This window comes from Hippichthys cyanospilos, chromosome 5 (assembly GCF_059441005.1).
Source record: "Hippichthys cyanospilos isolate Australia breed blue-spotted pipefish chromosome 5, RoL_Hcya_1.0, whole genome shotgun sequence".
NCBI lineage: Eukaryota > Metazoa > Chordata > Actinopteri > Syngnathiformes > Syngnathidae > Hippichthys > Hippichthys cyanospilos.
In genome coordinates this window covers 10,027,494-10,054,541 of record NC_142373.1, presented here as the reverse complement: position 1 = coordinate 10,054,541, position 27,048 = coordinate 10,027,494, and the positions used below count along the sequence as shown (strand labels likewise).

Here is a 27,048-nt window from a genome sequence, read left to right as displayed (position 1 = left end):
CATTCCATGCGTCACTTGAAGCAAGTGGCTTTTCCAATCAGTTGACCCTGCACAGGTGTGAAGAGGTTAACCATTCTTTTTTTTTTTTTAATCATCTCCTTAACGTCCACTCACAGCAAATGAGGTACGTTTTTTTTTTTTGAAAGTCACGTCTAAATTCTATTCCTCCAGCGCGGCCGATCTCAAAGAGCTAATTTGCCCGTATTGTTGGATAAGGGCTTTCTTTGCAGTTTGGCCAAAGCACGAAGCAATCGGAGCGCAATTATGCCATTTACTGGAAACAGTATGGGGCTGCTGAAAGGTGTACATTTTCACAGGTAAAAGCAAGTCGAATACTTTCCAAGCTGATTGAAATTGTTGTGAGATAAGTGGCTTTTTTCCCCGTGCCTTTGGTTTCTTTTCCTGTTTTCATGGGGGGGTTTCTTTTTTTGTTTTGTCTTTAGCAAAACTAGTTTGACTTTTGAAAATCAACTTTTGATCCTATTATTCTTTGTTCGAGGAGAAAAACGGCGGTTAAAAGACCTTGAAAGTGTATTCGGTTTTTTTTAAATTAATTATTTAATTAATGTGTTTTTGAAATTAATCTTTATTATGTAAAAAATGTGATTTGTTACACACGCATGTTGTGATTTTATAGGTCTTTGGATCATGAATTTATGTCAAATAAGAGCTTATCTACTTTCATTAGATTTGTTGAAATATTTTCTTCAGCAAATGACACCCTTAAAGGGACAATGCGTAAAATGTAGACAGTTTTTCATTACGGAGAGCCATTATCCGTACTTATAAAAAACATGGCCGCCCCCGGAGGAGTGCCACCCCCCCCACGTAATATCATTTAATGATAACTAGAACTACGATTATATCTCATACTGTTGGTCATTAAGAAGAAAGTTTTTGACGTAATAATTTATTCCTTTTTAATGAGAAACAATCAAACTCTTACACAGCAACCAGTTGAATATATTTTTACAAATGTATTAAATGCATTCTACGTCAACAATTGCTTGCTAACCAGGCGGTGATTTTATTTAATTTTGACTACATTTTTGGCAGCAACCTGACCCGGCTTGCAATTTGCAATGTTGACTTATGTTTGGCTTGGGGGGGGGGGGGGGGGTTAGGGTTAGGGTTTGGGGGCGTCTTTCTAAAAGGGGTCCCTGACTCCAAAAAGTTTGCGATCTAAGAGTCGTCAAGTACGTAGTTGAAAGTATCGTTCTTCCTCCGGCGAGGCCCCCGCGTGACTTTTCAAAGTTGCTCCCTGCTGATATTTGTTCTCATCAGTACATTAACACCCCCCCCCCCCCCCCCCCCCCCGCCATTCCCAGCACCTCGCCGGAGCTTAAGCTGAGTCTAACTGCCAGAATTTACAACTCCTCTATTTTTCACACGGCAGAATCAATACCGGCACTGAAGAAGAAGGGATAAAAATTTATGGTATCTTGCAATTTAATGCTTGAAAAGATGCAATTTAAAAGCCCATAAATTGTGAAGGCGCTTCCGCTTCATTGCTCTTGATTCAGCGCTTGCTGTTGGAACTTTGATTTGCGAGTGTCCGCAAAGTGTGATTAACGAGGCGATCAATGTGCGGCGCGGCGCGGCGCACCGTGGCCCTCCTAATGCTCTTCATTAGAATAAATAAAATAAATTGACTGCGGCTCTATGAAAACTCCGTAATGGTTAAAAATCAAAGAGCGTCGTCGGCGCCGGTCGCCGTTTTCGCTCCTCCGGGGCCGAGTCCGCCTCCGTCGCGGTATCCCGGCGGCCCCTGCCAACGGGGACCCCGAGCGAGAAAGGCCCCTCGGCCGGGGGGCCTCTAACGCTTAGTTGACTTGTAATCGTAAATGGCGGCGCCGCGTTGGCAACGTGTCGGCTTTGCGGGGCATGAAATGGCATTTGAAGTTGATCGTCGCTCGGATGAACGCCCGCTCGCCGCTCTTGTTTGGAATAACGTTTATTCCACTTCACCTCATGTTGTCACGCCAAACGGCTCGGCTTTGGCGTTCATGGGTCGCCCCGGGATCGGAGGACATTTTACGCCCATCGGATTTGAAAGAATCCGCAAACAAAATGCTAAAACGTGCAGGGAATTAATTTACTTCTATGGAAAGCGAAATCTAAAAAATAATTAAAGGAATGCTTGAAAATAATCTTAAAATAGCATTTTGTCTTGTCCCGCGTCCTGTAATTACAAAATTGAGTCTCAAAAGAAGTAGTTCATTTGTTTGTTGTTGTTGTTGTTGTTGTTTTTTGGTATTATTTCATATATTAAATAATCCACGTACAAAATACTAAAGCATGCACTTTCTCAGCAAATTTACTTGTCCTGAGACCAAAGCTAAAAAAGAAAAAAAAAAAAAGAGAAAACAAATGTTTGAAAATAGCCTATAAATTGTCCTCTTGGTCAGGTTAACAGCTAGCCAAACAGAAAAAAAAAGCTAAATTTAGCGCAGATTTGCAACCCTGTTACTGTAATTAGAGTACATTTATTTCTTAAATCTTGTCGTAAAAATGGTGAAAATGTTGAGGTTTACTTTTGAAGAATTTCGACTACAAAATGCCCCCCAATTCTGTAAAGACTCCTGGCCACTGTCCTTTTATTCTTATCGCCTCAGTCAAATGAGATTCCCAAACGACCACGATGCCAGTTGTTGCAAATGGATTTCGCTATTGATTTCCTGCCCGCTTAAATCAATGTGCGTAAGCAACAAAAGATGAATGCGGCGTTTTCATCTCATTCAGTTGTATGGACGCAAAGGTTAATCTCACGTGTCATTTGCTTACAAAATCACAGAGGGGGATTTTTAGATCGTTATTGCAAATATCAGATTTGGATTTTTTTTTATATTACATCAGAGGATGAGATTTGTGTTATATGCGGTTCTATACGTGGTGTGCTGTATTTTATAGGGCCCGCTGGATTCATCTAATCTAAGGGTACTTATTTGTATTTAGGGGGTCAATTGTTAATCCCGTGCGGTGGTTATAAATGGTTATACAAAAAAAAATCATCAATATAGAGTGTCAGACCTCAAAAAAAAGAAGTACGGTATGTATCGCTAAGTATTTGTCCACTAAAAAATAACCAACCTAAAGTGTCCTCTTTTGGATCATAGAAGAAATCTGTTATCAAAAGATATAACAATTATTAATAAATATTTCAGGCCTGTTCTCAAAAATTATAAATGAATATTTGTCCACAAAAAAAAAAAAAAAATCAACATAAAGTGTCCTGTTTTGGAGTTACTGTAGAGATCTGTTCACAGAAATAAATGATTAACTTCATTATTAGTATTTTTCCACATAAAATATTGAACACAAATTTGCATACCTGTTCTCAAAAGTAAATATTTGTCCACAGAAAAATATTCAACTAAAGTCTCCTCTTTTGGGATCATAGTAGAGATGTGTTGACAAAATGAAAGAATGAACTTGACAGGTAACGAGAGGTGGCATCTAACAAGTTGGGTGGGGGAGAACCTGGCTTTTCACAATAGTGAAACTGACCATAAAATGTGTATTATGAACTTATATTTTCCCGAAACAATGAATGAATTCAATCATTATTTTGAAAGGATTTTTGCAAGTTTGTTTGTTTGATTTAAACCCTCGAGTACGACCTGAAGTTCCTTCAAGTACCTTCAAGTAATAAACTGCTTGAGAGGGCCTAACGCCAGAGTACTTATTTGTACCTGGGGGTTCAGTTATTAATCCAGTCTCATACATCTCAAAATGGACCCCGACGGTTCCCTATTTTTTTAGCTAATGGGGTTCGGGTTAGGGTTAGGGGTTAGGGTTAGGGTTAAAACCCCCCCACACACACACCTTTTTTTCTTCCACACTGTCAAATGCACGTTAAAGTTAACCTTTCATGCTCGATATGCCGTAATACGGCATGGGGAATTTTTCGTCGGGCAAATTCCCGCGCGGCGTTCCTCTCCCGCTCGGCCCCATCTTGATGAGCTCTCTGCCCATTAAACATGACCCGAGAGCTCATTTCGCTCGGGGCCGTTTAATTGCGTGTTGCCGGGCTACTCGTCTTATTAGGCTAAGTGCCGGCTCCTACGGCGACTCCGTCAAGTGAAGGCGCGAGCCGCAGAACTTTTCCACCTGGCTGCTCCCCCGCCGCTCGTTACCGCAGTCATCATCGCACGAGTCGCTTTCTAATAGATTTGTGTCAATTTACGGATGAAACCCTTCTTTTCACGGCTTTGACCCCGACTTGATACTTCTGATGATTGCAAAGCGTTCGGAATTACCCTGCCAGAAATTGCCGGAAACGCTATTAGACCGATTGCGTCTGCTGGATATGTCGTGCGCTATACGCAGCCAGGTATATTTTTAAGTCGCGTACTTTCATCGGGCCAATGACGGCGTGCCAATCGGGGGCAACGTGTTTGTGCCCGCGGGGGGGGGGCAGGAAGTTTTCAGAGAAACTTTCGAACTCCCGAGCGACAGAATGTTCATCCCGGGGCGGCTTCGGGGTTCCTGTGCGGAGTTTGCGTGTTCTCCCCGTGCCCACATGGGTGTTCCTCCCACATCCCGTGATGTGATTGGCCGGCGACTAGTTCAGTAAACGGCTCGACGGATGGATATTCATCTCGTTTTCGAGATGGTATCGGACTACGTGATCGGCGTGGGAATTTGTCCTCCGTCCCTGAGGACGAGGAAATTGTTGACTTGTCAATTTGGCTTGAGTCCAATGGGTCACTCGATGCCCGCATGTCCTGTCAAGGGGCCTTTTTGCTGACCGGAATGGGAGTTTCCTCGGTTGCGATATAGTCCAAGCCCAGACATGGTAGAAGCTGATATCTTCCATAAGAGAGCTCTGGACGCCCTCATGTAATTATTCCAGCGTGCCGGATTATTTGTGTGTTTTTCTGATGATTTCCCCGGGTACGTCTTTACAAATGGAAGACAATGCCTGCGAATCTTTGTATATTTTTCTTTCAGTCCTGCTAACGTTCCACAAAGCTTGTTTTATACCTGAAACCGCCGAAGAGTGCGGCACGATTAGCTTAAAAACAAGAAAGGACAACTTTGGGTGTTGTCACATTTTTTGGGGGTTGCAAAACAAACCACAAATTTGGGGCGAATTCACCCAAGTAGTGTCAGACACAGAATCATACCCCGAAGCCGCAATCACTGTCCACTCGCCGTTGGACCCCTGACTCCATTAGAATCAGGATACCGCTTTCAAAAAAAACAAAAAAACATCATAGGCCAAATGACCAAAAACAAATGGTAAGGGTTAACATATTTTGCTTTATTTCAGGCACCTTGATGGGTTTTTTTTTTTTTTTTCAGTTTCAGACTAAGTTGTAAATTGTATAAACTCAGAAGGTACACTTATACAATTGTTGTTTTTTTTCATAGATAATATTTATAGCCACTGTAGTGAGTAGCGTGGCGCAAAATGTTTTCTCTTTCCTGTGGGGGGGGTTGAGGGGCTATGCAAAAAAATAAATTAGAAGCACCGATCTAGTCTGAGACATATTGACTTGTTTTAATTTTTGGCGCATTTAATGGATTAAAGTAGCAAAATTTTAAAGTGGCCCTTGCATCATTTAATTTTTCTGTATGTTAAAAAGTCTATAAATGAGGCCCGATCTTTACAAAATCCACAGCTACCTAGTGTATTTTTTTTAATCTATTATATTTATAAATGTATATATTTTCTATTATTTTAGTTTTATCTATTATGTTTATTAATTTATATATATATATATATATATATATATATATATATATATATATATATATATATATAAATTAATAAATATTAATTAATATAAATTAATTTATATATATATATTAATAAATAGATTATATATATTAATATATATATATATATATATATTTTTTTTTTTTTTTTTTTTTTTTTTCCCCAAGTAAACCAACTCTGCATTAAATAGTGTGTACAACCGCTGGCGTAGTATAGTTTATTTCGTGAAAAATTGTAATATATGAGAAGCGACTTTTTACCGAACTATATTTTTGAACGGCGGTTTTCATTGGCTCAGGACAGTTACATTTAAAAAAAAAAAAAACAAAACAATGAGATGTTACGATACCGTTTGAGTGGCAAAGCAAGACGAGGACGTAAACGCCTCACGAAGTAAAACTCAAACGGCCGACTCCTCATCAGCCCGCCGCATAAGGAGCGTTAGGGGGCACACTGCTGTGAATAGGCCTCATCAGCGAGGCCAAGGGTTCACGTCCTCGCGTTCCTTCCAAAGGAGTCGCCGTGCGCGACCCGGGCCAAATAAGCCCCCGGAGGCAATTATTTGCAATCACTAAATGTATTATTCATTTTAAAAGATTTTCATGTTCTTCCACCGGCGTAATTTGCTATTGTTCGAGCCAAAAAAAAAAAAAAAAATGGCGCGCAAAAGCATATCATTGCACAAAGAGATTTTTTTTTTTTTAATGACGGCTTAAAAGTCCGCATTAACTTTGAAAGTGCAAATAAAAGTGAGCCGTATTGTCCGCTTAGGCGAGAATGGCGACGCGTCTCGTCACGGCGCAATCATTAGGCTGTTTTTATTGACCTCATCAGGGCGTATTGTGCTCCGAGAGCTCCGAGAGCTCCGAGAGCTCCGAGAGCTGCGCGTCACACAAGCCGCCGCTTCAGGTGAGCCGGCGCCAAAATGCCACTTCGAGATGCGCAATTATTCCAAACTTTCCCTGCAGTCTTTTTCTTTCCATTTTGCAAAGTAACATAGTGATTGTTCATTTTAAAGAATTGCCAATTCCATCAAGTCGTAATTATTTTTTTTTCCTTGCTTTGTATATTTCTTCCAGATAGGAATGCAATTAGTTGTTTTGTTTTTTTTTCCTCCAGAAAATGATTAAAGTAGATGTAATCAGAAAGGGTTGGGGATAAGTGACCATGTACATAAACCACTTTGTTTACATATTTAGTTTGCTACATATTCAAAATTTTAAATCACTGATGGGGCACAAAGAGATTTGGTTACGAAATGTTTTAGGTCATTTTTGAGTTCCCTCAATCCGAGAATTTCAACCCGCCAAAAAAAAACATAAAAAATAACTTGTTAGTGATACTTGGTTTGTATGTGTGTTTTACCTTTTGTGATATGTTTTTGTATTTTTACGCTTGCCATTATTTTTTGTTTGCGATTCCTGATTTGCAGTTGTGTTTTCTTTTGCAAAGAGCTTTTTTGTTGTTTTTTTCGGCAGATCATTTTCTTTTGCTTTTGTATATTTTTGTTTGCCATTCATTTTTTTGCATGTTTCATATTTTGGTTTTTGATTCCTGGTTTGTGGTTTGTAGTGTTTTACCGTTAGTCATTTGTTTGTTGCTGTTTTTTTTGTTGTTTTTTTTTTGCAATTAACTTTTTTGGCTTGTTTGTTGCTGTTTTTTTGTTGTTGTTTTTTTTTGCAATTAACTTTTTTGGCTTGCTTGGTTATTTGTTTTTGAGATTTGCGCTTCAGGACCACCGTAAATGATGCTGTTAGGCTAACAATATGATTCCCATATCAAACAAATGCAAATGGGCAAATTTATCATCTTGCCAAAATATTTTTTTTTAGCTATAATCATAACAATAGAAAAATCTGCGCAGGACTTCACTTTCTGTAGTAAATAATTCAAGTGTTTTATGAGTTTTTCATTTTGAGCAGAACCATGGAAAAGAATTCAAGTTACCGCGATATGATTGAAAATAATGGCATTTTTTTTAATGCGGACATGATTCAGAGGTGAGAAAATAGCAAGCGTGCCTAATGTTTTGGCGCGATACGCTCTGATGGCCTCTCATCATTTACAATTGGAATAAATAATGCATGCGAGAGGAAATGAGTCTAATTAGCAAGCAGTTTGGGTCCATTGATAAAGCCGAAGCCGGCTTCTATGAGGGGCAGGAAGCCGTGTCATCAGTCAACCCTGACCCGATTAGGATCTGCAAAGGAGGCGGGGCGAGCGCCCCGGTGCAATCAAGGATGGCCGCAAGCCCAATAAGTCCGACGCGAGAGCGACTTGGAGTCACGACTGCGGTCGGGTGCCGACTCGCCAATCTCATTCTCCGCGCCGCATTATGAGAGCGCCCGCGCTTTTCAGGCCGCGCTTAAACACAAAAGAAGGATTTGGGGCACCCCCCTCGCACGCTCCTTTGCGACGCGTCATAGTTGTTAGGGTTTAAGTGGCGTACAAACAAAATGAACAAACATCAACTCCTCGCCAGGACCTAGGCCAGGATTTTGTGTGCAAAAATGATCATTGTCCAAATTTTGCTTTGTTTTTGTTATGTGAAGTGCAATTGCAATAAAATAAGACTTTTTTTTTTAAAGTTACAGGCACTTTGATGTACTCGTTTTTTTTGTTTGTTTTCTGTTTTAAGACTAATCTGTATAAACACTGTAGGAAATGAACAGTTGTTAAAAATGTATTTTAATTGCTTTTCCAGGAGCTTTAGGTATACTTCTAATTTTTCTTTATAGATAATACTCTTATAGTCATTGAGTTGGGGGGTGTTGGCAAAATATTATTGTGAAGCACTCCATTAAACCAATGTATAGCTTACATGCTCTTGCACACACGCTAGGCATTGCGGAGTGGATTTAGTGTGCTTTGTCATTGTTTTGCCTACCTTATTTGGATGATTGAATAACAAACATTAGGGAAGACGATAAGATTTAGCTTTGGTTCCAACCAGAGGTATGATTGTTATTTACTTGAGCAAGTTTTTTTTAAACGCCATTAAAACTTGCACAGACGATTACAGCTGCAAGTAAACTTTCCAAAACGACGGACCGGCAGCAACGGGACGGGCCCGCGTTCCGACGGGACTGCGAATGACGGACCCGCATAAATAATGTAAAACGCCCACCGCTGCTATTGTCACTATACATTTTTCCAACAAGTGCCGTATGTTCATACAGTACGTGGATGTCTGCCAGCGCTATTACGGGAACAGTAATGACTAGCATATAATTAGCCCTCCCACTCCAAATCGACTGCTGGATTTCTCTCATTTCAAAACATAATTGTCTGTGATTGAATCAGAGATAATTCCATGTTCTTTGATGGTGACGGCAAGACCTGTGAATTCCAACAGTAAACAACATGCCGACGCGCGGCAAAACTTTCACCGCCTTTTCAGTGTACTTTTTTCCCTGGAAAGCTAGCGAACGTCACAAAGCCAAGTTGAATTAAGCGCCAACCTGTTGAGGAAGGTTTCCAATCACGCTCGTCGAGAACGAGCGCATTGAGCGTATTCATCTCCGGGCGATGCGCTGTCTCTTTCTCCGAACGTTCTCCGGAGGGACCCCCAGTTAATTGAATACATTAAAGCCAAGCGCCGGGGGCTTTATTTATTTCTCTCCTTTAGCTCAGGCTTGTTTAAAGGAGACCAACTGCTGTTGTTTCGGCGCCCTTCTAGAGTTGAAATGGTCTCTACGCTGGGACGCTGTGCGGGATTGCTGCTTTGAGAGGAGATTTCATGTCACCCACAGACTTACTTATTCACAAGGACCCCCGAGCTTCAAATGTGCCTCTTCCGTGCCAATTTTTGTCACTGTCAAAAGCAATGCGCTAGAACTATTTGATCTTGTCTTTTCTTATAGACTGCTAGTCGAATCGTGGTCTCCGCTAACACTTAAGCGATGTTTGTGGTGGTGTTGTTGCTCAGCGGTTCGAAAATGAGAGCGGTGCGTTTTCCATTTCAAATTGAGAGCTAATCATTTGGAGCAACTCATTGCTAAACTGTGTTATGGAGGTCTTTCTCGATGCGATGCGAAAGCTTGCGCGATTCATCCGATTGACAAAAAATTGGAATAAATTCGGTTTGAAATGCCCAAAAATGACATTTTGACCACCGATTGATTACAACTTGCTTAAAAGAAAATAATGTGCTTGCTTCTATGTACCGTAGGCTTAATATTTTTCATTGATTTGCAATCAGCAATTAAGTTAGCTGTGTTGCCCTGTGTGCCATTTCTTTTCATTATTATTTATGTATTTATTTGAGTTTATTTTTATTATTATTTTATTATTTGTAAGCGTCATGCCTTGAAGCCTTTTTATATACTGCTTGTTAAAAAATAAGCATACTGTATATTTATATATATATATATATATATATATATATATATATATATATATATATATATATATATATATATATATATATATATATATATATATATATATATATATATATATATATATAAAATTGAGGTAGGAGCATATTCTTGTTATTATCATAGCAGCAGGCAAAATAAAAGTTGTTCCTTAAACAATCAGCATAATTACTGCCAGATAGAGTGAATTATGAAGATCATTTGAAGTGTGAAATGCAGACGCTGGCTTTCTATTTGAGAGGGCACTGGGGTGACGTCCCCGGACAATAGTCATTAGTCAACAAGCTCTTCACCTCTATTGTCACATTCATCACGGTGACGCCCGAAAGCCACTTTTACACGCGCGTTACTCGCTCATTAATAACGCGCTACGGCGTTCATCTCGCTTAAAGTTCAGCTACAGTTGGCAAAATATCACCTCAATTGTCTGAAGATCTGATGTGGTTTTTAATGAGGATGATTTTAATTAGAAGAAATCAGGATGAGAAAGTACTGCAGCAAGGTAATCGCAAGTTCGCTTGCTAAGTGTAGTCCAAAATGGATTCAGCAAATTCTAAATTAGCTCAGCATTAGACAAATTATACGTGTTAAAAATACAGTTAGTTTGCAAAGTAAAGTCCACTGTGTGCTCAGTAAAAGCTAACATTTGCCAGAGTACTGTATGTATTTTAAACATTACACAGTTAACATGTTGGTCCAATGGGTACTCATTAAATGCTAACATTAGCCAAAGCATGTGACACAGTTAGCTTGCTAAGTGTAGTCTTTCACCAAATGCTAAATTAGCCTAACATCAGACAAATAATACTTGTTAAACACTTTACAGCTAGCTTGCAAAGTATTGGTCCACTGTGTGCTCATTAAATGCTAATATTAGCAAAATATATTTTTAAACATTACGCTGTTGACATGCTAAATGTAGGTCCGATAGTTACTCATCAAGCCAAAACATGTATTTTTAAATGCTACACAGTTAGCTTGCTAAGGGCAATCCAACATGGATTCAGCAAATGTTAAATCAGCCTAACGTTAGACCGGAGATGTTGAACTCATTTTCATCATAGTTTCAGTCAGAAGGCCGGAATGATTGTGAAGTCAAATACATTTTAAGCGTGTTACAGTGTTAGTCACACACTTGCCTAGTTTTGCTAGTGTTATTTTTTTCTCCCAAAAAAAATTAAATATTGAAGACAACTTGCTCGTTTGGTATTTTAGCCAGAAACCTGAAGTCAAAATGCGGGCCACATAAATGGATGTGGCAGGCCGCATATGGCCCCTGGGCCTTGCCTTTGACACCTTTGCAGTATCCAATACTTGTTAAAAATTACAGGTAGCTTATAAGTACATTATAGGTGCACTTTGTGCTGATTAAATGCTAACATTTGCCAAAACATGATTTTGAACTGAACATTACACTGTTAAAATACCAATGCTAACATTAGCATGCAGCATATCTTAAACATGACACAGTTATCTTGCGAAATGTAGTCCAACGTTTGCTCATCCACTCATACTTTTAGCCAAAATATATTTGATAAACATTACAGTTAGCTTGCTTAGCGTTGTTCCTCCAAATGCTAACATTAGCCAAACGTTTTGGAACTTGACCACAACATATCACAACAAATATATGAGTGAGAAATGGGGAAACTTAAAGGTGCTTTTGCTACTACTCTTCACTGAAAGTGCAATGAAATATTTTTTGAAACGATATCCGGTGTAAGCTTCAACTCTCTAATTAGCATATGTATCACGTTGTAATTTGCCCTGCTTCCTGCTTGCGACCTGAAGTAAGATTTAAAGAGAACAAGGTGATTAAGAGCCACTGTGCCGGGGCCTTTATGTCGCAAGACTGCATATAATGAATAAAGATCCCAAGTTTCTTTTTTTTTTTTTCTTTTTCCCGGAGAAAGTGCCTGGTGTGGGCAGCCTTTAATCACCTAGCTGACAGGAATAACTGCTTTCATTTAACCTTGAGTGAAGATCATGAATTGTAAAGCGTTTAATTGGAAAGAGCATTTAAGAGACGGAAGCGAGCAAATTGTGGCCGATTGAAAGGCCCGCGTTGACAGTCGGAGGCGCCACAATTAAAGCTGATCTGTATTCAGCGGCCATGTCAGCCGCCGCCATTAGCCGCGGGATTGTTTGATCATCTCCGACGACAAACTTTGCGCAGCTTTCCGGAGACCTCCAAAAGACTCGTTTATTATCGCCATCGGCCGCCATAATTGAAACGTCGCCGAACGGGAAAAATAACAACGGAGTCTTTTGCGGGAGCGCGCCAGTAATGACGTTCCCTCGGCAGACGTTGGCCCCGGCGAGGTGAGGAAGTGTGTCAAGTGCCACGCACTCCGACGCGCGCTTAATTGTTTTGCTGTCGTTGACATGAGAGAGGACAAATTCAATCCGCGCGCCAGACGGGTCCTCGGCGACTGAAGCCCGACAGCCCGAGCGGCTCGGGGCCCCAACGGCCGGCCCCCGGGGTCACATTTTACATTTTGCCAATTATATTTAGCCAAAGATTTTCCACAAAATACAAAGTGTTATTTAAATGAAAATAGCTTTGGGATTATTTTGTTAACTAGATCCCCCCCCCCCAAAAGTCAAAGTGGGGAGCCCCTCTTAGTGCCTGAAGGGATCTGTAGAAAAATGGATTTAGAGATTAATTTCACTCTATTTGAACTCCTCATTTGCTACAAGGAGAAGAAATTGTTTTGAGGTCATGTCTCTTTATCAGACTTTTACAATCAGTGATGTTAAACTGTGCACACAGTTTGAATTGGATTGTGTGTGTGTGTGTGTGTGTGTGTTGAAAACTGAATCTTAGTATCATTTAAATGAAAAAAAAATCCAAATTCAAACATTATGATTCTAATTCAAATGTCGTAATGCATTTGTAGAAGCGTAGCGATTAAAATTCAAATATAAGTGATTCAAATTCAATCTCTCATCGCGCAAACCGGTTAACGTTACCAAATCTGTTCAAAAAAAAAAAAAAACTAACAGCAAATTTAAATGAATACATTTTAAGACCATAACAGGGACAGTACATTTACTTTCAAAGTAAGAGCAAATTATATGGAACATGAAGCAACGTATTGATAAATTGTGTTACAGGGAACTTATTTACAAAATGTTGTGTCACTTTGTTTTGTTTTAAATGTACATGGTCATTTTTCGCGAAAGAAAAACGGTTGTAGTTTTTTGAGGGGAGATACTATTTTTGGTTGTTTTTTGGGGGGAAACACCTTCCTGTACATGGTCTTAAAAAAAAAAAAAAAAAAATCACCTTATTATACATTGTCATTTTTTGGGGTATTAAAAAAAAAAAAGCACCTAAACATGGTCATTATTTGCTTAAAAAGACCTTATTGTACTTGGGCGTTTTTTGCGTGGAAAAATAACTGTTTTGGGGTGTAAAATGTCTTTCTTATACATTGTCTTAAAAAAGTAAGGTCTTAATCTTTTATTTTTTGTCGACATGGCTCATGTTCTTGTTTTTTAGATGAATAGGCCTTATTATACATGTTTGGCTTTTGCGAGGAAAAATAACAGCCTTAATACACATACGTCATTTTTTTTGTGAAAAAAAGCCTTAAAAAAAATGTTTTTTGGATAAAAGGCCTTATTATACATGGTCATTTTTAGTGAGGCAAAAAACGCCTTACATTGTCATTTTTTTTAAAAAAGCCACCTTAAAAATGGTCTTTTTCGTCAAAAATATGCCTTTTTTTTTTTTGCGAAACAGACATTAAAACAATAGAAAACCAAACAATACACAAGTTAGCTTTACCCTTAATAACTATGGTATTTGTATTTGTATTTTTTCAAAGATCTTTCTAATGAACGTTGACTTGAGCGGTTATGAATGATGGCAAATTTGAATATTCTCTGCTCTTTTTTTGGCAAAAAATGACTTATTGTTGTTGTTTATGGATAAAAACATCTTATGGTTGCTTATTATAGGAAGAAAACATTACTACCTATGTACTATGTATGTATTTTTTGCAAAAAGTATACAGTACATGCTTATTTTTTGGTTTTGTTTTTTTGCGAAACAGACTAAGACAGCAGAGAAACAAGCAATGCAGAAGTGAGTTTTACCCTCGATAACTATAGTATATTTCAATTTTATTTCTTCCAAAATATTCCTAACAAACGTGAGAGGCTATGGGATGGCAAAATGTGAATATTCTCTGCTTTGCTTTTGCTCACGTGACATGGCAAGTCAGTCGTCTCATAAAAACGTCTCACGTGATGTTATTTACTAAGCCCGGGCTAAAGTAACATTTAACGGAGTTTTTAAAAGGCGTCACGCCATTTGGAGCGATTATGACTTCGTAACATGTCTTTGTTCCTAACTATTAAAAATAAGATGGCAGTTGACAATAAAATTGCAGCGTTTGGTTTTCTCGAGTGCTTTTTTTTTGGGCATGGTCTCCATTATTTTGATACCGGCGAGATGGCGCACATGTGCAACGTTTTCCAGCTGGGATGAAATGGAAACCGCGAACGCGCTCGGTTCGGGATGCCCGGCCGCACTGCGAACAATGTGTGCCGCTTTTAAGTGGTGGAAATAATCTCGGAGATTATTATTAGCGTCTGGCGCTAATTATCCCCGAGCTCTCTCGCTCTCTCTTTCTGGGTGTTGTTTTTAAGAGGAAGGCAGCTTCAAAATACATTGTGTCATGAGAGATATTGTTGGACGGAACATGTCATGACAGTGAGATGCTTTTTTTTTCCCTTTTCTCCTCCAGCCAGCTGTCGCAACAGATTTGAAATATTAAGGAGTCGGGGTTGTATCATTTAGCGGCTGATGTTGTCGTGCGCAGCGAGAGTCGAACAAGTGACGGATTCTCGGGGGACGTGTTGCGCAAAAGTCCAAGCAGCTGTTTGTCTGCAAAAGAACTGGTTTCAAGTCACCTAAACTCAGCGACGGGGTCAAACAAGGAAGAAGCTATGCCGGGTTATTTGGGGTCGAGGCTTTGATATGTTAAACAACTTGAATTCTTAGAATAGGGGTGGCCAAACTAAGGCTCGGGGGTCATTTGTGGCCCGCCGTCCACATTTTTTGGGGCCTGCGGCATGAACGAAACCAGTGGGGGTACTTGAAGGAACTACTCCTGATTTTAAATAAAATAAACATGCAAAAATCTTTTTTAAAAAATTATTATTGAATTAATTGTTTCAGGAAAAAAATAATCTCATAAAAGAAATGTTATGTTCAGTTTCTGGATTGTAAAAAGCCAGATTCGCCCCCACCCTTGATTGGTTGGACCCAACTTGTCATGTGCCACCTCTCGTTACCTGTCAAATTCATGATTTATTTTTTGTGAACACATCTCTACCATAATTCCAAAACAGGATACTTTATGTTGAATATTTGTCTGTATAATATTTATTCATAATGATTTCTTTTTGAGAAGAAGTCTGACACTTAAAATTTTGGATAAAAGGATTAGATGTCATTTTTACAATAAGATGCTGTCTAATATTGAACAATTCTTGAAAGTAAAAAGTCAAGTGTTTGCTTTAAATTGTTTATTATCACATCCAGAAAATTTAACCAACATTCAACAAAACAGCATAACTTTGCCTTTAAGCCTGCTAGCTTAATGTTAAGAAACAAGCTAGCAAAACTAGTATAGCTAACGCGGTGGTTATAAACGTTGAAGCAAATTATGAATTGATAAAATGAAAAAAATACAAATATTTGATCAAATACATTTTTAAATTGCTGTTTTTCATTTCATCCGTTTCTTACGGGACATAACACCGTGACGCTAATGCTAGTCGTTAGCTAGGGCTTTTCGCACTGTTTGTTAATCTTAGCATGAAGCTAAATTGTGCGTTTATGGTCCGCCGGTCATATCCGGTCACTGTGACCTTGTCCGTTTTAGAGATTTGTTTGGACAATATGTATCCACTCTTGTAAAAAATCCTCCCTGTGTCCTGTTTCCCGGATTCACGAGCACGACTGCGACCGGTGTGACCAAGTCTCTGAAGGACTTAATGAAGTAAAAATTAATGAAGCACGTGAGCACCGCCATATCAAGGCCGTACGCTCCTCCATGCCCCATTTATAAAGTATGATCTCAATAAAATCCATCTAATGTACCAGTTCTCACTTTCAGGTAGGAATGGATTCACAGATTATGGCCCAGTGTCCCCCCCCCCCCCCCCCCCCCCCCATCTCCCCCCTCCTGCTGCTAAAGTCTTCCTGCTGAGAATCTCAACTTTCACAGCAGTGTTCAGACCTCGCAACAGGGAAACATGTCACGTTTGGGTTGTCTTCTCCTGGTAAATAAGCTATATCGACAAAGCCTATTGAAAGTTGGAGCAATTGAGTTGCCTGCATTAGAGCTCCCCCGTTAGGTAGCAGCGAGAATGACACTTGTAATCCAAATACAAATGGAAACAACACTTTTTTTATGATAGGTAAAGTGAGTATTTTTTGTGCTTTGCAATCGTTAGAAAGGAATTGCTCATATAATCAAGATTAGCTTGCCCATTTTAGTCATCTATTTTAGAGCCAGAATTATCTTTATTGTCCATTTAATTAAACACCATTAATTAAACACCAGTAAATAAGATGCAGCAGCAATCATAAGCGAAAAAAAATTTTTGTCGCATACATACAAAAGCCGCAGGTCGTAAGATATTTATGGGAGTTTTTTTTAACCTTTTACCTTTTTTTCCCTTTTTTTCCTGCTTTGAGCAACTTTCTATCTTCGACATGTTTAGCACCAACATATTTAATGAAAGTAAGAAAATGGAGGGATATTTTTAACTTAACACCGGCAGAATACTGCAAAGTTAAAAAGCTGTTTAAAGTCAAAATCAATCCTTGCATGGCATCTTCTTGTTCCTCTCTTTAATTTAAAAAAAAACAATCATATATATATATATATATATATATATATATATATATATATATATACATATATATGTGTGTGTGTGTGTGTGTGTGTGTGTGTGTAAAGTTAGGCCAAGCAGATGCAAATCATAAAAACAAAACACACAATGATGTGTTCGCCGGCAAACTGAACGAGTGAATATTTCACCCTATCCCGCTTTTAATAGCAGCACTAAGTGCACTTGTGCTTTTCCTTTGTTAGGGTGACTTGGCAATTTCCTTGTGAGATGGAGCAACTGCAGACAGCTCTTCGCTTGGGATAATGTCACCCGGAGAGCGCAACCAAAGTGCCGTTTCCTTCACATGGCGGGAAGAGGAGGATCATAAATTGATCAACGGTTTCATCAAATAAGGAGCTGTCCCAATTCTCTGGAATGTGTCGAACAGTTGGAGGTGTGTTCTACATTTTTGATGTTTTCTGTAAAGGTTGTAGAACATTTGAGATGCGTCTTCAGATTTCACCTGGAAAAGCCCCCTTATCAGAGACACGGAGGCCTGCCAAACTAACTGGCAATACCGTATTTTCCGCACTATAAGGCGCACCGGATTATAAGGCGCACCCTCAATTAATGACATATTGTAAAACTCTATAATAACTCCAAACTCTCAATAGCATAATAACTCAGTCAATATGAGCAACCTTGTTCAACTGTAAACACACAAAAGAAACAGGTCAAGCTTACTTATTCCCCATCTACCGATCCCAATATCGATCCATATATAAGGCGCACCTGATTATAAGGCGCACCGTCGGCTTTTGAATAAAACGAAGGCTTTTAGATGCGCCCTATAGCGCGTAAAATACGGTAATGAGTTGTGTTTAACCCCTGGCTTGTGATTGTGCCTTGCGGTCTCTGAGGCAAATCAGCAGTCTCCACTTTTCCCTGCAGCCGTAACGGAAATATCAGTCAATCAAAATCTTTATTATGCTACGAAACCATGGCTTATCCCCGCACGCGCGTACAAATAGAAGCTGCAGTTCCCAAAACCTGTAGTGGCTCTCAAAGGAAAACTCGAAACAGTCCGGAGAACTGTTTGCTGACATAAGACAAGCTAATTATACCTTCAAGAAGATCACAATTTGATGTAGAAATTTATGATGGGAATTTTCTGAACTGACTCATAACATGCTGCGGAATTGAAAAAATTCAAATATTCCGCCGAAGTCCGAGCTTAAGGTTGCGTCCGCCGGCCGTCACGTGATGTACGGCCGCGTCCCCGGCTCCGCCCCTCCCTCCGACCCCCGACACCCCCGTCCCTGGGTTAGTGGTACCCCGCAGCCCGCCGCCACACGCTGCTCATTTACTGCTACGCTGGTTTTGGTAATTAGCACCGCGAGGCCTCATTAAATCTGCTCTAATGAATAAATATTGTATTTCATAGCGTGATTAGCAGATCAACTGGATGCTGAAGCCTTGTAAACAATTACTTGGCCAAATATTCATCGCCCCAAAGTGGAAGATCACCGCTATTTAAAACAAGTGCGGGATTATCCAGTGCCGCTCGTACGTTCGGAAATGAGACGTTTTCGCAGGAGTTGCGCTTATACGCAACCAAATCTGGGCCGTGCCGTTCCAGGTATAAAACGTTTTCACACAAGACAACTGATTTACAGTACATTTTCAAAATAAATAAAACTATCCAATATTTATCAATAGACGCTATTCTTCGGTGTTTCTCTAAACTATGAAGCCAGTTGACATCTTTGTTTTTTTACTTACTAAACATTATCATTTTACATGGTCAAGTTTTTTTGCCAAAAAAAAAGGTGACAATAAATTCATTTTGCGAAAAATGATATTCTTACTATTCGTGCTCGATTTTTGTTTAAAAATGTCTCACTTGTGGAAAAACACCTTGCTATACATGGCCATTATTTTGAAAAATTATTTTCCCCAAAAAACTATACTTGTTTTTGTGAAAAAAAGTCTTACTATACATGGTCATGTTTTGGAAAAACACCTTACTATACATGGCCATTATTTAAAAAAAAATATTCTCCAAAAAAACGTTTTTTTTGCGAAAGAAGTCATGGTGGTTTTTGACAAAAAAAAATGAAAAACTGTCTTACTATACATAGCTATTATCTTGAAAAATAGTTCTCCAAAAAAAAAAAAAACTTTGTGAAAAAAAAGTCTTACTATGGTGGTTTTTAAGAAAAAAAAAAGTCTTACTATAGATGGTCGTTTTTGTATAAAATGCTGTTTTGTTTTGCATAAATAAATATCTATTTTACATGGTTATTATTTTCTGGGGAAAAAATGCAAGAAGAGACTTATTTTTGGTGAAAAAAATGGCTTATTTTGCAAAACTATAGTTATTTTTGTTATTTGGCAACAAAAAAAACCCCACCTTGCTCCACGTTTATATTTTGGCTGTTTTAAAGAAGGAAAAAAAAACACCTTAGAGTACACGCTCTTTCATTTAGCTCCACATTTCATCAACAGCAATGAAATCGGGGATATTTCTGCAAAGATCCTGACTTTACTCAATAAAAATAATGTCCAGTTCAGTTAACGCATTCCAAAAGAAGGGCTGAATGCAGCAGCGGGTTACAGGGGGTTAAATTTCAGTCACCTGTCCAGAATCCAACGGGCGAGCACAAAATGAAGCGGAGCGCGCAGGACGAAATGATTTACAGGTACAAGACTCCCATTAGCGTGCACTAATTGTTTCCACGCCATTAGCGGCGGTTATCTAATGAAGGAGATATGAGCGCTACAGTACATCACAGCCAGCGGCTCGGCTCGGCTCGCCATCGCCGAGCGCCGCTCCGTGCCCTTCCACGGGACACGCCCGCTAAGCTAATAGGCCTTCCTAAGGTTGGGCTGGGGGGCGGGGGCTTACATTTCAAACAATGTAAAAGACGGCACTTGCAGCTAATATATGGTACAATATTTACATCCACATAAAAAAAAAAAAAAAATCAAATTCCCCATCAGCTGCGCTCCAAGTTTTATTTGGTGTGTCCGGAAATGTATTTATTAAATAAAATTGTCACCTTAATTGCCTAAAAGCGTTATCGTGGCAGGAAGAACAATGAAATCATCTTAAAAGGATACTAAACTTATTCAGCATTTTTTTTAAGCCGTCAAGTTAGTATTTTATGTCAAATTGTTAACTTTTACAATTATTAAGTTTAGAAAGCACATTTTCCACTTGCCTTGGTTGAACATGACATCAGCTTGCGACCAATCACAGCGCCTGACATCATGTGATGTCATCTTTAGTTGACAGCAAGCTAAGAAATGTTTTTTTTTTCCTCAAACAGCCAAAATATCAATTTCCTACAGCAATAAAAGGCTAAATAAATTTAGTAGCCCTTCCAAGTTGGATTTGCAATTTTTTTTTTTTATTTAAGGTGCAACATATTTGTTTATGTCCAACAAAGGGTGGAATATAAAACTATAAAGAAAATAAAATCATTACAAATAAGAAACCGGAGGGAAAAAATCCTGACGTTAGTCATAGAATTTTGCCGATTTAGGAATTGTGGTCATGAAACATCACCTCATACATCAAGTATCTTGCCTTAAAATTGAACTTTAAAATACGCAGCAGGTATATCTTAAAACTGTACAAACAAATAGGGGCCCATCCCAATCTTAACCACAAAGCCTTTTAGGAAAAACAAAGATCAAAACAGTAGCTAATCAACTTTTTTTCCTTTTTTTTCCCCTAAATGAACTCAGCTATTTGATTTTTAAACCAAATCACAAAAAAGTTCCAGTTTGTAGTCTCCGTTGGCTGCTCATCACTCGCTAATCCCGTCCAGCTCCTTCTTCAAGCTGCAACAGAAAAGCCGCCATGTTAGAGCATTTTGGAATCGAGAAAATATTGTTTGATGTCACATCGAGTTAGAATTTACAATGGAGTAGCATCAAACGTTGCACTGGATGAGCTAATACTACAACATATTTCAGTATTTTAAGGTATTTTGGGATATGGTATCGCTAGTGTTTGCAGAGTTGCCTCAAATAATTAAATCACAATGACAGATTTTTTTTACCTTTCTAGCAAGCATGGAGGATAAGGGGGAGATGTTTGTCTTAACCAATAAAAGCAAAGGAAATGGATGGTGCCATCACTTCTGAGAGATGATTGGATGAAAATGTTGCAAAGTTATGACACTTCGTGCCTTTTTTAGATCGTACAAGATGGCTCTCAAAAAGCGTCTTCGAAAAGTGTTCATTTGCTCACTGACTTGCATGAGGATAAAATTGTTTTTTATATCCTCATGCTAGTCAACCAAACTTGATTTCGGGATAATTATAAGGGTTACAGTTGGTAACATTCAGTTATTTTGAAAAGACGTACGATATTTTCAAGGATTTTTCAAAGTCTAGTGCGCCGTCAGCGGACATACATGGAAGCAGTTGAGGAATACGGTATCACTCGTGCTTGCAGAGTTGACTCAATGAGCTTGCCTCTGAAAATAATTAGCAATCTCTTCTTGGCATGCGTGGTGGATAATTAGGAGCTTTTTGTCTTGAAAATCGCTTATCACTTATTTATTTGCACAAAACATGGTGCACTTTAGTTGGAATGTACCAAATATTCAATATTTTGTTTGAAAATAACATCCATTGTGTTCCATGAACAAAAAAAGCCGAAAGTTTAACAGCGTGACGTTTTATTTTGATCAGACCATCTGTTCTATGCATACAAGGCATCAAATAATGTCTATAAAAAATGATTTCACCTCCTCAAGTAGGCGTGAACGTTGTCAAAACCGTGAAATTTGGCCAGGTAGACCAGGACCCCGGTGGCGCAGCGGCCCTCGCGGGCGCGGCAGAAGCTGCAGTTGCAGATGCCGCGGCACGGCGGGCAGCGCCACTCCTGTCGGGGACCGGCAGAATTAGACAAAGCCGGCGGGACCGTTGTGCGCCATCTTGGCGGAACTGACCGCATCCAGCAGAGCGTCTCGCACTTCTTCCCCGTAGCGGTTGCGCAGGCACGGGCCGCAGAACTGCCCCCGCACGCCCACGCAGTCCGGGTTGCGGCAGTTGGTTTTGGTGTCCACCGTTTTCTGCCGGCACTGGTGGCAAGTGCTTCCCTGGAAGAGAGGCGCGACATTAAAAAAAAAGCGGAAACTTAAAGACAAATACATTACTAAACTAGGTTGAAGTGAATTGAGAAGCTCTGTAGAGTAGTGCTCTACTGTCTTGAATTATGAATTACGTTGGAAGTGAGTTGAGGAACTTCATATACCAAGTAGTGCTATTCACTAGTGACTTGGGGAGCTTCATTCAGACAAAAGTAGTCTTGGGTGACAATGAATTATTTTGAATTATGCCGAATAGCTTTAGACAAAAGTAGTGCTTTTCTGCCATCTTGGAACCAATTAATTATGTTTGATTTAGATGAAAGTCATGTAATTTTCAGTTCAATTAATCAGTTGAAGTGAATTGAGGCGCTGCATTTAGACACAGAAGAGCTTTTACACTTCTTGGGCTCAATTAACCAGGTTAAAGTGAATTGAGGAGCTTTGTTTAGTGCTCTTCTGCTGCCTTAGGACTAACGAATTATGTTGGTGAGTTGAGGAGCTTCATTTAAAAAAAAGGGAGTGCTTATCCACCTTCTTGGGGTCACTGAATAATGTTGAAGTGAGTTGAGGAGCTTCAGTGGAACAAAAGTTGTGTTTTGTGACGTTTGTGGGTGCCATTGAACTATGTTGGTGAGTTGAGGAGCTTCATTTAAAAAAAAAGTAGTGCTTATCCACCTTCTTGGGGTCAGTGAATAATGTTGAAGTGAGTTGAGGAGCTTCAGTGAAGCAAAAGTTGTGTTTTGTGATGTTTGTGGCTGCCATTGAATTATTTTGAAGCGTGTCGAATAGCTTCATTTAGACAAAAGTAGTGCTTTTCCTCCATCTTGGCCCCAATGAACTAGTAGATAAAATGAGTGATTTACTTCCTTTGCCGCCATCTTATTGCACTCCATAAAATAAAAATTAGTATCTGGGCGAAAGGATCTATCTATGTGGAAGTAAGTTGAAGAGTTTCGTTTAAAACAAAATGGGAATTCTAGTTGAAGGCCAGAAGCATTTACAGACATTTAAAAAGCAGATTCCGATAAATCACTAGCATAGTTTGAAATTGGATCATTTTTTTGTTGTTGGGAATGAAAAGTGCATGGGGAAAAAACAAGTGGACTCACAGTGACGCTGTTGTACACCTTCTCCCTCACGTTGTAGCAGATGCGCTCAAGCTCGCCCTCGGTGACCTCGTCCACGGCTCGCACCACGTGAGGGAGGGCCTTGGTGCCGTTGCACGAGCGGCGGCGCACCTGCACACCGATAAAGCCGAACCGTTAGCTTTGCTAGCGGCATCGGCGACAGGACCGCGGACGACAGCTTACGGGCTCGTCCACTTCCTCGTAGCGGCGGCTTCGTCGCACCAGGCTGAATTTGTCCTCTGGTTCTTCCTCCTCTGGCGTCGGGCTGGGCGGGCCTTCAACCAGCGTGCGGGAGCGAGTGTGCGGTCGAGATAGGCGCTCTGAGCTTCTCCTCAAGGCTTGTGGCACGGAACGCCGAGGTGCGCGCCGGGGCTAAAAAATGAGCAGGGTGCACGCTAAGTATCCTGATAGGCTAACGCTTCCTACTTTAAGATACAATAAATAGAATAATAAATAAATTTATTTTAAGAACAAAGAGGGTGTATATGTATTTCCGCATTGTGTGTTAAAAGTAGCTGGATTTAATGCCCACTCTTAAAAATAAAAAATAAGTGGAAAATACGTCCCTGGCATTGATTGCGTTAATAACAATTAGCATCTATGCTAACTTCAATTTGTCTATGGATGCTCACATGTTAGCGTTAAGCTAGCACTTTTGTTACGCTAATAGACATTTGCTAACCCTCCTTTAAAGCTTTGGTATAACATTTGATGCTATCAAATGTTGTTGTTTGAAAGTTTGCAATTATCATAGCAGATTTGCTAGCCTCCTTTTAGATTCGACATTTCACATCATGTTAGCATTAAGCTAGCAGACTTTAGTTGGATCCCGGAGGATGGAAATTGAAACAGGGCGCTAAGAAATTCTTTTGAATGTCATTTTTTTAAAGCAAGTTTTAGTCCATTTACAGTGTTGCTTCACTACATTACGGTTGTGTTATTGTGGCTTGGGTGTTAGTTTACCGTTGTGGATGCAGAAGTCATTTGTTTGGGGAAGAGACCCGGTACTTTGTCGAGTTCTGCCATCAGCTTAGCAAGCTGAAAAAAAACAAAACAAACAAACAAACAAAAACAAGAGATCAACACACAAAAACCAGTCTGATCACTTCACATAGGGGACAGCAAATTTTCCCTACCATCTCTTTGTTTTCTTTAATATTCAGTGCTCTCTTGGTCAAGAAGTTCTCCTCTTCCTCATCAGAGTCCACCACTTCAGGTTGAGGCAGGGGTTCCGACGCGGGTCTCTTTGAGCCCGCCTTTTGGCTCGGGAAGGCAATGGACACCTTCAAAAGGTTTGGCTTGCGGCCTCGTCTCGCAGGCTCAGAATTGACTTTCTGATAGGAAACATATGTGTACATATTTATTTCAATCTAATATGAAACGATAACCCCACGTCCCTTTTTTTTTTTTCTTTTAAACTCACCATCGCTTTCATCTGAGAGTTGATGAGTTCCTCCTCGAACCCAGTGCGGGCATCTTCCTCCGCGGTTACCTTGGGGACTTTCGGCTCGCCGGTCAACCGCCTGGACGAGCGAAGGCCGCTCCTCTGAAATACAAAACGGCGTTGTTAGCGCGGCTCGTCGGACGCTTCGGATCGGTCGACGCGCGTGTTGTTACCGTGTTTGCGAAGCCTCCATCGGAACCAAAACTGTCGCAGCTGTCGTCGGAGGAGGAAGACGATGATGTCTCCACGGGAACCAGGGGAACGCTGCGGAAACTCCTCAAGCTCATCCTGGTGGAGGTAGGCTGGCTTGCTGCACTCTGCGGAAAATTATTGGAGCTCAGTGACGCATGTAAACTAATAAAAGGAAAACGAAGCCTCGCGAAGCACTTGTGATACTTTTTTCTCCTCTAGATCGAGTTCTTCTCGGTTTCCAGATAAAGGCTAGTGCGTTGCGAATGGATTACAATCGCGCTGCATCTTTAAACAGCAGTGCCACCGAGAGGAGCGAAAAAGTCCTTCACGAGGCTTCATTTTCTCATCACTACTATGAACGATTTGAATAAATGTACATAAGATAAGTTACCCCACTTTTGTACGCTAGCTTCTCCCAATCCAATTCAAACACAAGACTGTGCTGTACATAACCACATGAAATATTTCCAAGAAAATACATTGGCTAACTCCAACCTAGCAACATAAACAATGAGATATAAATTTTAAAAATGTGCTGAGTGGTAGAAGGCAAGGAATGATATACATAATGTGTGCGCTAGTTTAAGACAGCTACACCATCACTACTCTGGATGACCACTGGGTGAAATTTAAAAAAAAAAAATCTTTTGGAATTAGTATATTCCAGGTTTGCCTTTTTTTTGGTCAATTTTACTCCTAAATCAAACCATACAGGAAAAATATTGATTTATACATTTATTTTTGAAAGGGAACTTTAAAAAAAAAAGACAAAAAAAACCCAAAAACATTGAATTCCTACTTCGCGATTTTCAGTTACTGCGGGTATTTTGGGGAGGGTAAACCCCCGATAGACGAGACACGCCCAGAAACGCACATGGTTGGCCATTAACTTTTAAACTACTTTTCATGCATTCACTGAAGGACACACAAGCCATCAGACGACGTTCGATTGTTCAAAATCACGATTTATCAACGAAGCTTGAAAAAATTCATTCGTGTACGAAGTAGTGCAGTATTTGTATACAGTATATTTTTAGGTTATATCTGCGCAGTTGTGGCAAAGTTAGTCAAACAATTATGACTTTTGCCAAGTTTCAGGTGCTTGTAAAAGTTTTGACTGAACTACGGCAACGTTTAGACTCGATAGTTTCATCGGTTAAACTGAAACTTTATCTCACGAAAACGGATTGAAAGTGGCGAGTTCGGCGCGACATATAAACCTACAAAAAAGCAAATGTTTGGCGTTACCTTAGAGCGTGTGCACGGCATTTTGATCTTGAAAGTTGTCGTAGGGAGACAGAAAAAAAGACCAACACTGCTGCTCGGCTCTTGAGTTTAGCAGGGAACAATGCACATCCGCTTTCGGGAGCGCGCGCTGTTCACGTTCGTTTCCCGCGCCACTGAAAAGTCCTGGAAGCTAAATAAAAAAAATAATCACTTTAAGAAAATATTTAACATTTTGTAATGTGTGACGAATTAGCTCTCTTCTATTACCCCAATATTGATAGGATTTTTGTATATTTGTGTATTTCAAAAACTCATCTTTTGAAAAATGCATTGTCTATCACGTATAGATTATATGTATCTTCCCTGTGTTTCGGTGTAGCGCGAAATTTTTCTTTCTAAATTTGCATACAGGGCGGGTAAAAGGGTTATTTCCCTCCAGATGAAATTTTCTCCAACACAAATGCCAACTGATACAACAAATATCTTTTGAGAATACTCAAAATGCGATGCGTATTCCTTATAGGTATACGCTTGCGACCTATAGGGCGCTTCACTGCGCTTAATGAAGTTAATAAGGAACAGCGGAAATGTGCAATAGTATTCTGAGCTTTTCAACGTTCAATACGTTGTTCCCCTTTACAATGCGGTTCACTCTATCGCGGATTTTCATTTACGGCCAGCCACAATTTTTTTTTCAAATTTTCTTAAAATTATTTTAAACTTAGATCGGTCAAAAAATACTTTTTGAAAAATCAAGCTGTACTATTTAGATTTTATTTAACCAATATTTTGGCCAATATGTTGTACCTGACAAAACTTATTTAATGAATTTTAGTAAAAAAAAAAAATCTGGAAAAAAAAAGCAGAAAAAAGGTCTTCTACTTTGACACACAGAACATCACACACACAAAATGAGCGTTAATTTTTATGGTAAGTATACTTTACAACCCAAAAGGTGCTTTGCCGCGCTTCATAAAGAGAATAAAGACTC

General features: G+C 39.6%; 1 protein-coding gene and 1 long non-coding RNA gene across 2 annotated transcripts in view; one reads left to right on the top strand and one right to left on the bottom strand.

The window, feature by feature from the left end:
• Positions 1–19,058, top strand: part of LOC148423443 (uncharacterized) — a 30,263-nt gene extending 11,205 nt beyond the window's left edge. Inside the window, exon 3 of the long non-coding RNA XR_015865712.1 lies at positions 17,223–19,058. This is a non-coding gene — a long non-coding RNA (uncharacterized LOC148423443). The remainder of the gene's footprint in view (positions 1–17,222) is intronic.
• Positions 19,059–19,958: 900 nt separating this feature from the next.
• Positions 19,959–26,206, bottom strand: cdca7a (cell division cycle associated 7a). Its single transcript, XM_088415546.1, has 10 exons — positions 26,079–26,206; positions 24,812–24,955; positions 24,618–24,740; positions 24,331–24,528; positions 24,158–24,232; positions 23,378–23,566; positions 23,177–23,305; positions 21,927–22,076; positions 21,723–21,859; positions 19,959–20,808 (listed from the first exon to the last, which is right to left on the bottom strand). The coding sequence occupies exons 1-10, from the start codon at positions 26,097–26,099 to the stop codon at positions 20,775–20,777; spliced, it is 1,200 nt and encodes a 399-aa protein (XP_088271672.1). The 5' UTR covers positions 26,100–26,206; the 3' UTR covers positions 19,959–20,774.
• Positions 26,207–27,048: the final 842 nt, after the last annotated feature.

Excerpts from the sequence above, each read along its gene's own strand:
- cdca7a (XM_088415546.1), bottom strand. The coding sequence starts at position 26,099 with ATGCCGTGCACACGCTCTAAG. Across the intron at positions 24,956-26,078 it reads TGCCGTGCACACGCTCTAAG|AGTGCAGCAAGCCAGCCTAC; the intron begins GTAACGCCAAAC and ends AATTTTCCGCAG. Across the intron at positions 20,809-21,722 it reads GTTCACGCCTACTTGAGGAG|CTTGAAGAAGGAGCTGGACG; the intron begins GTGAAATCATTT and ends TTTCTGTTGCAG.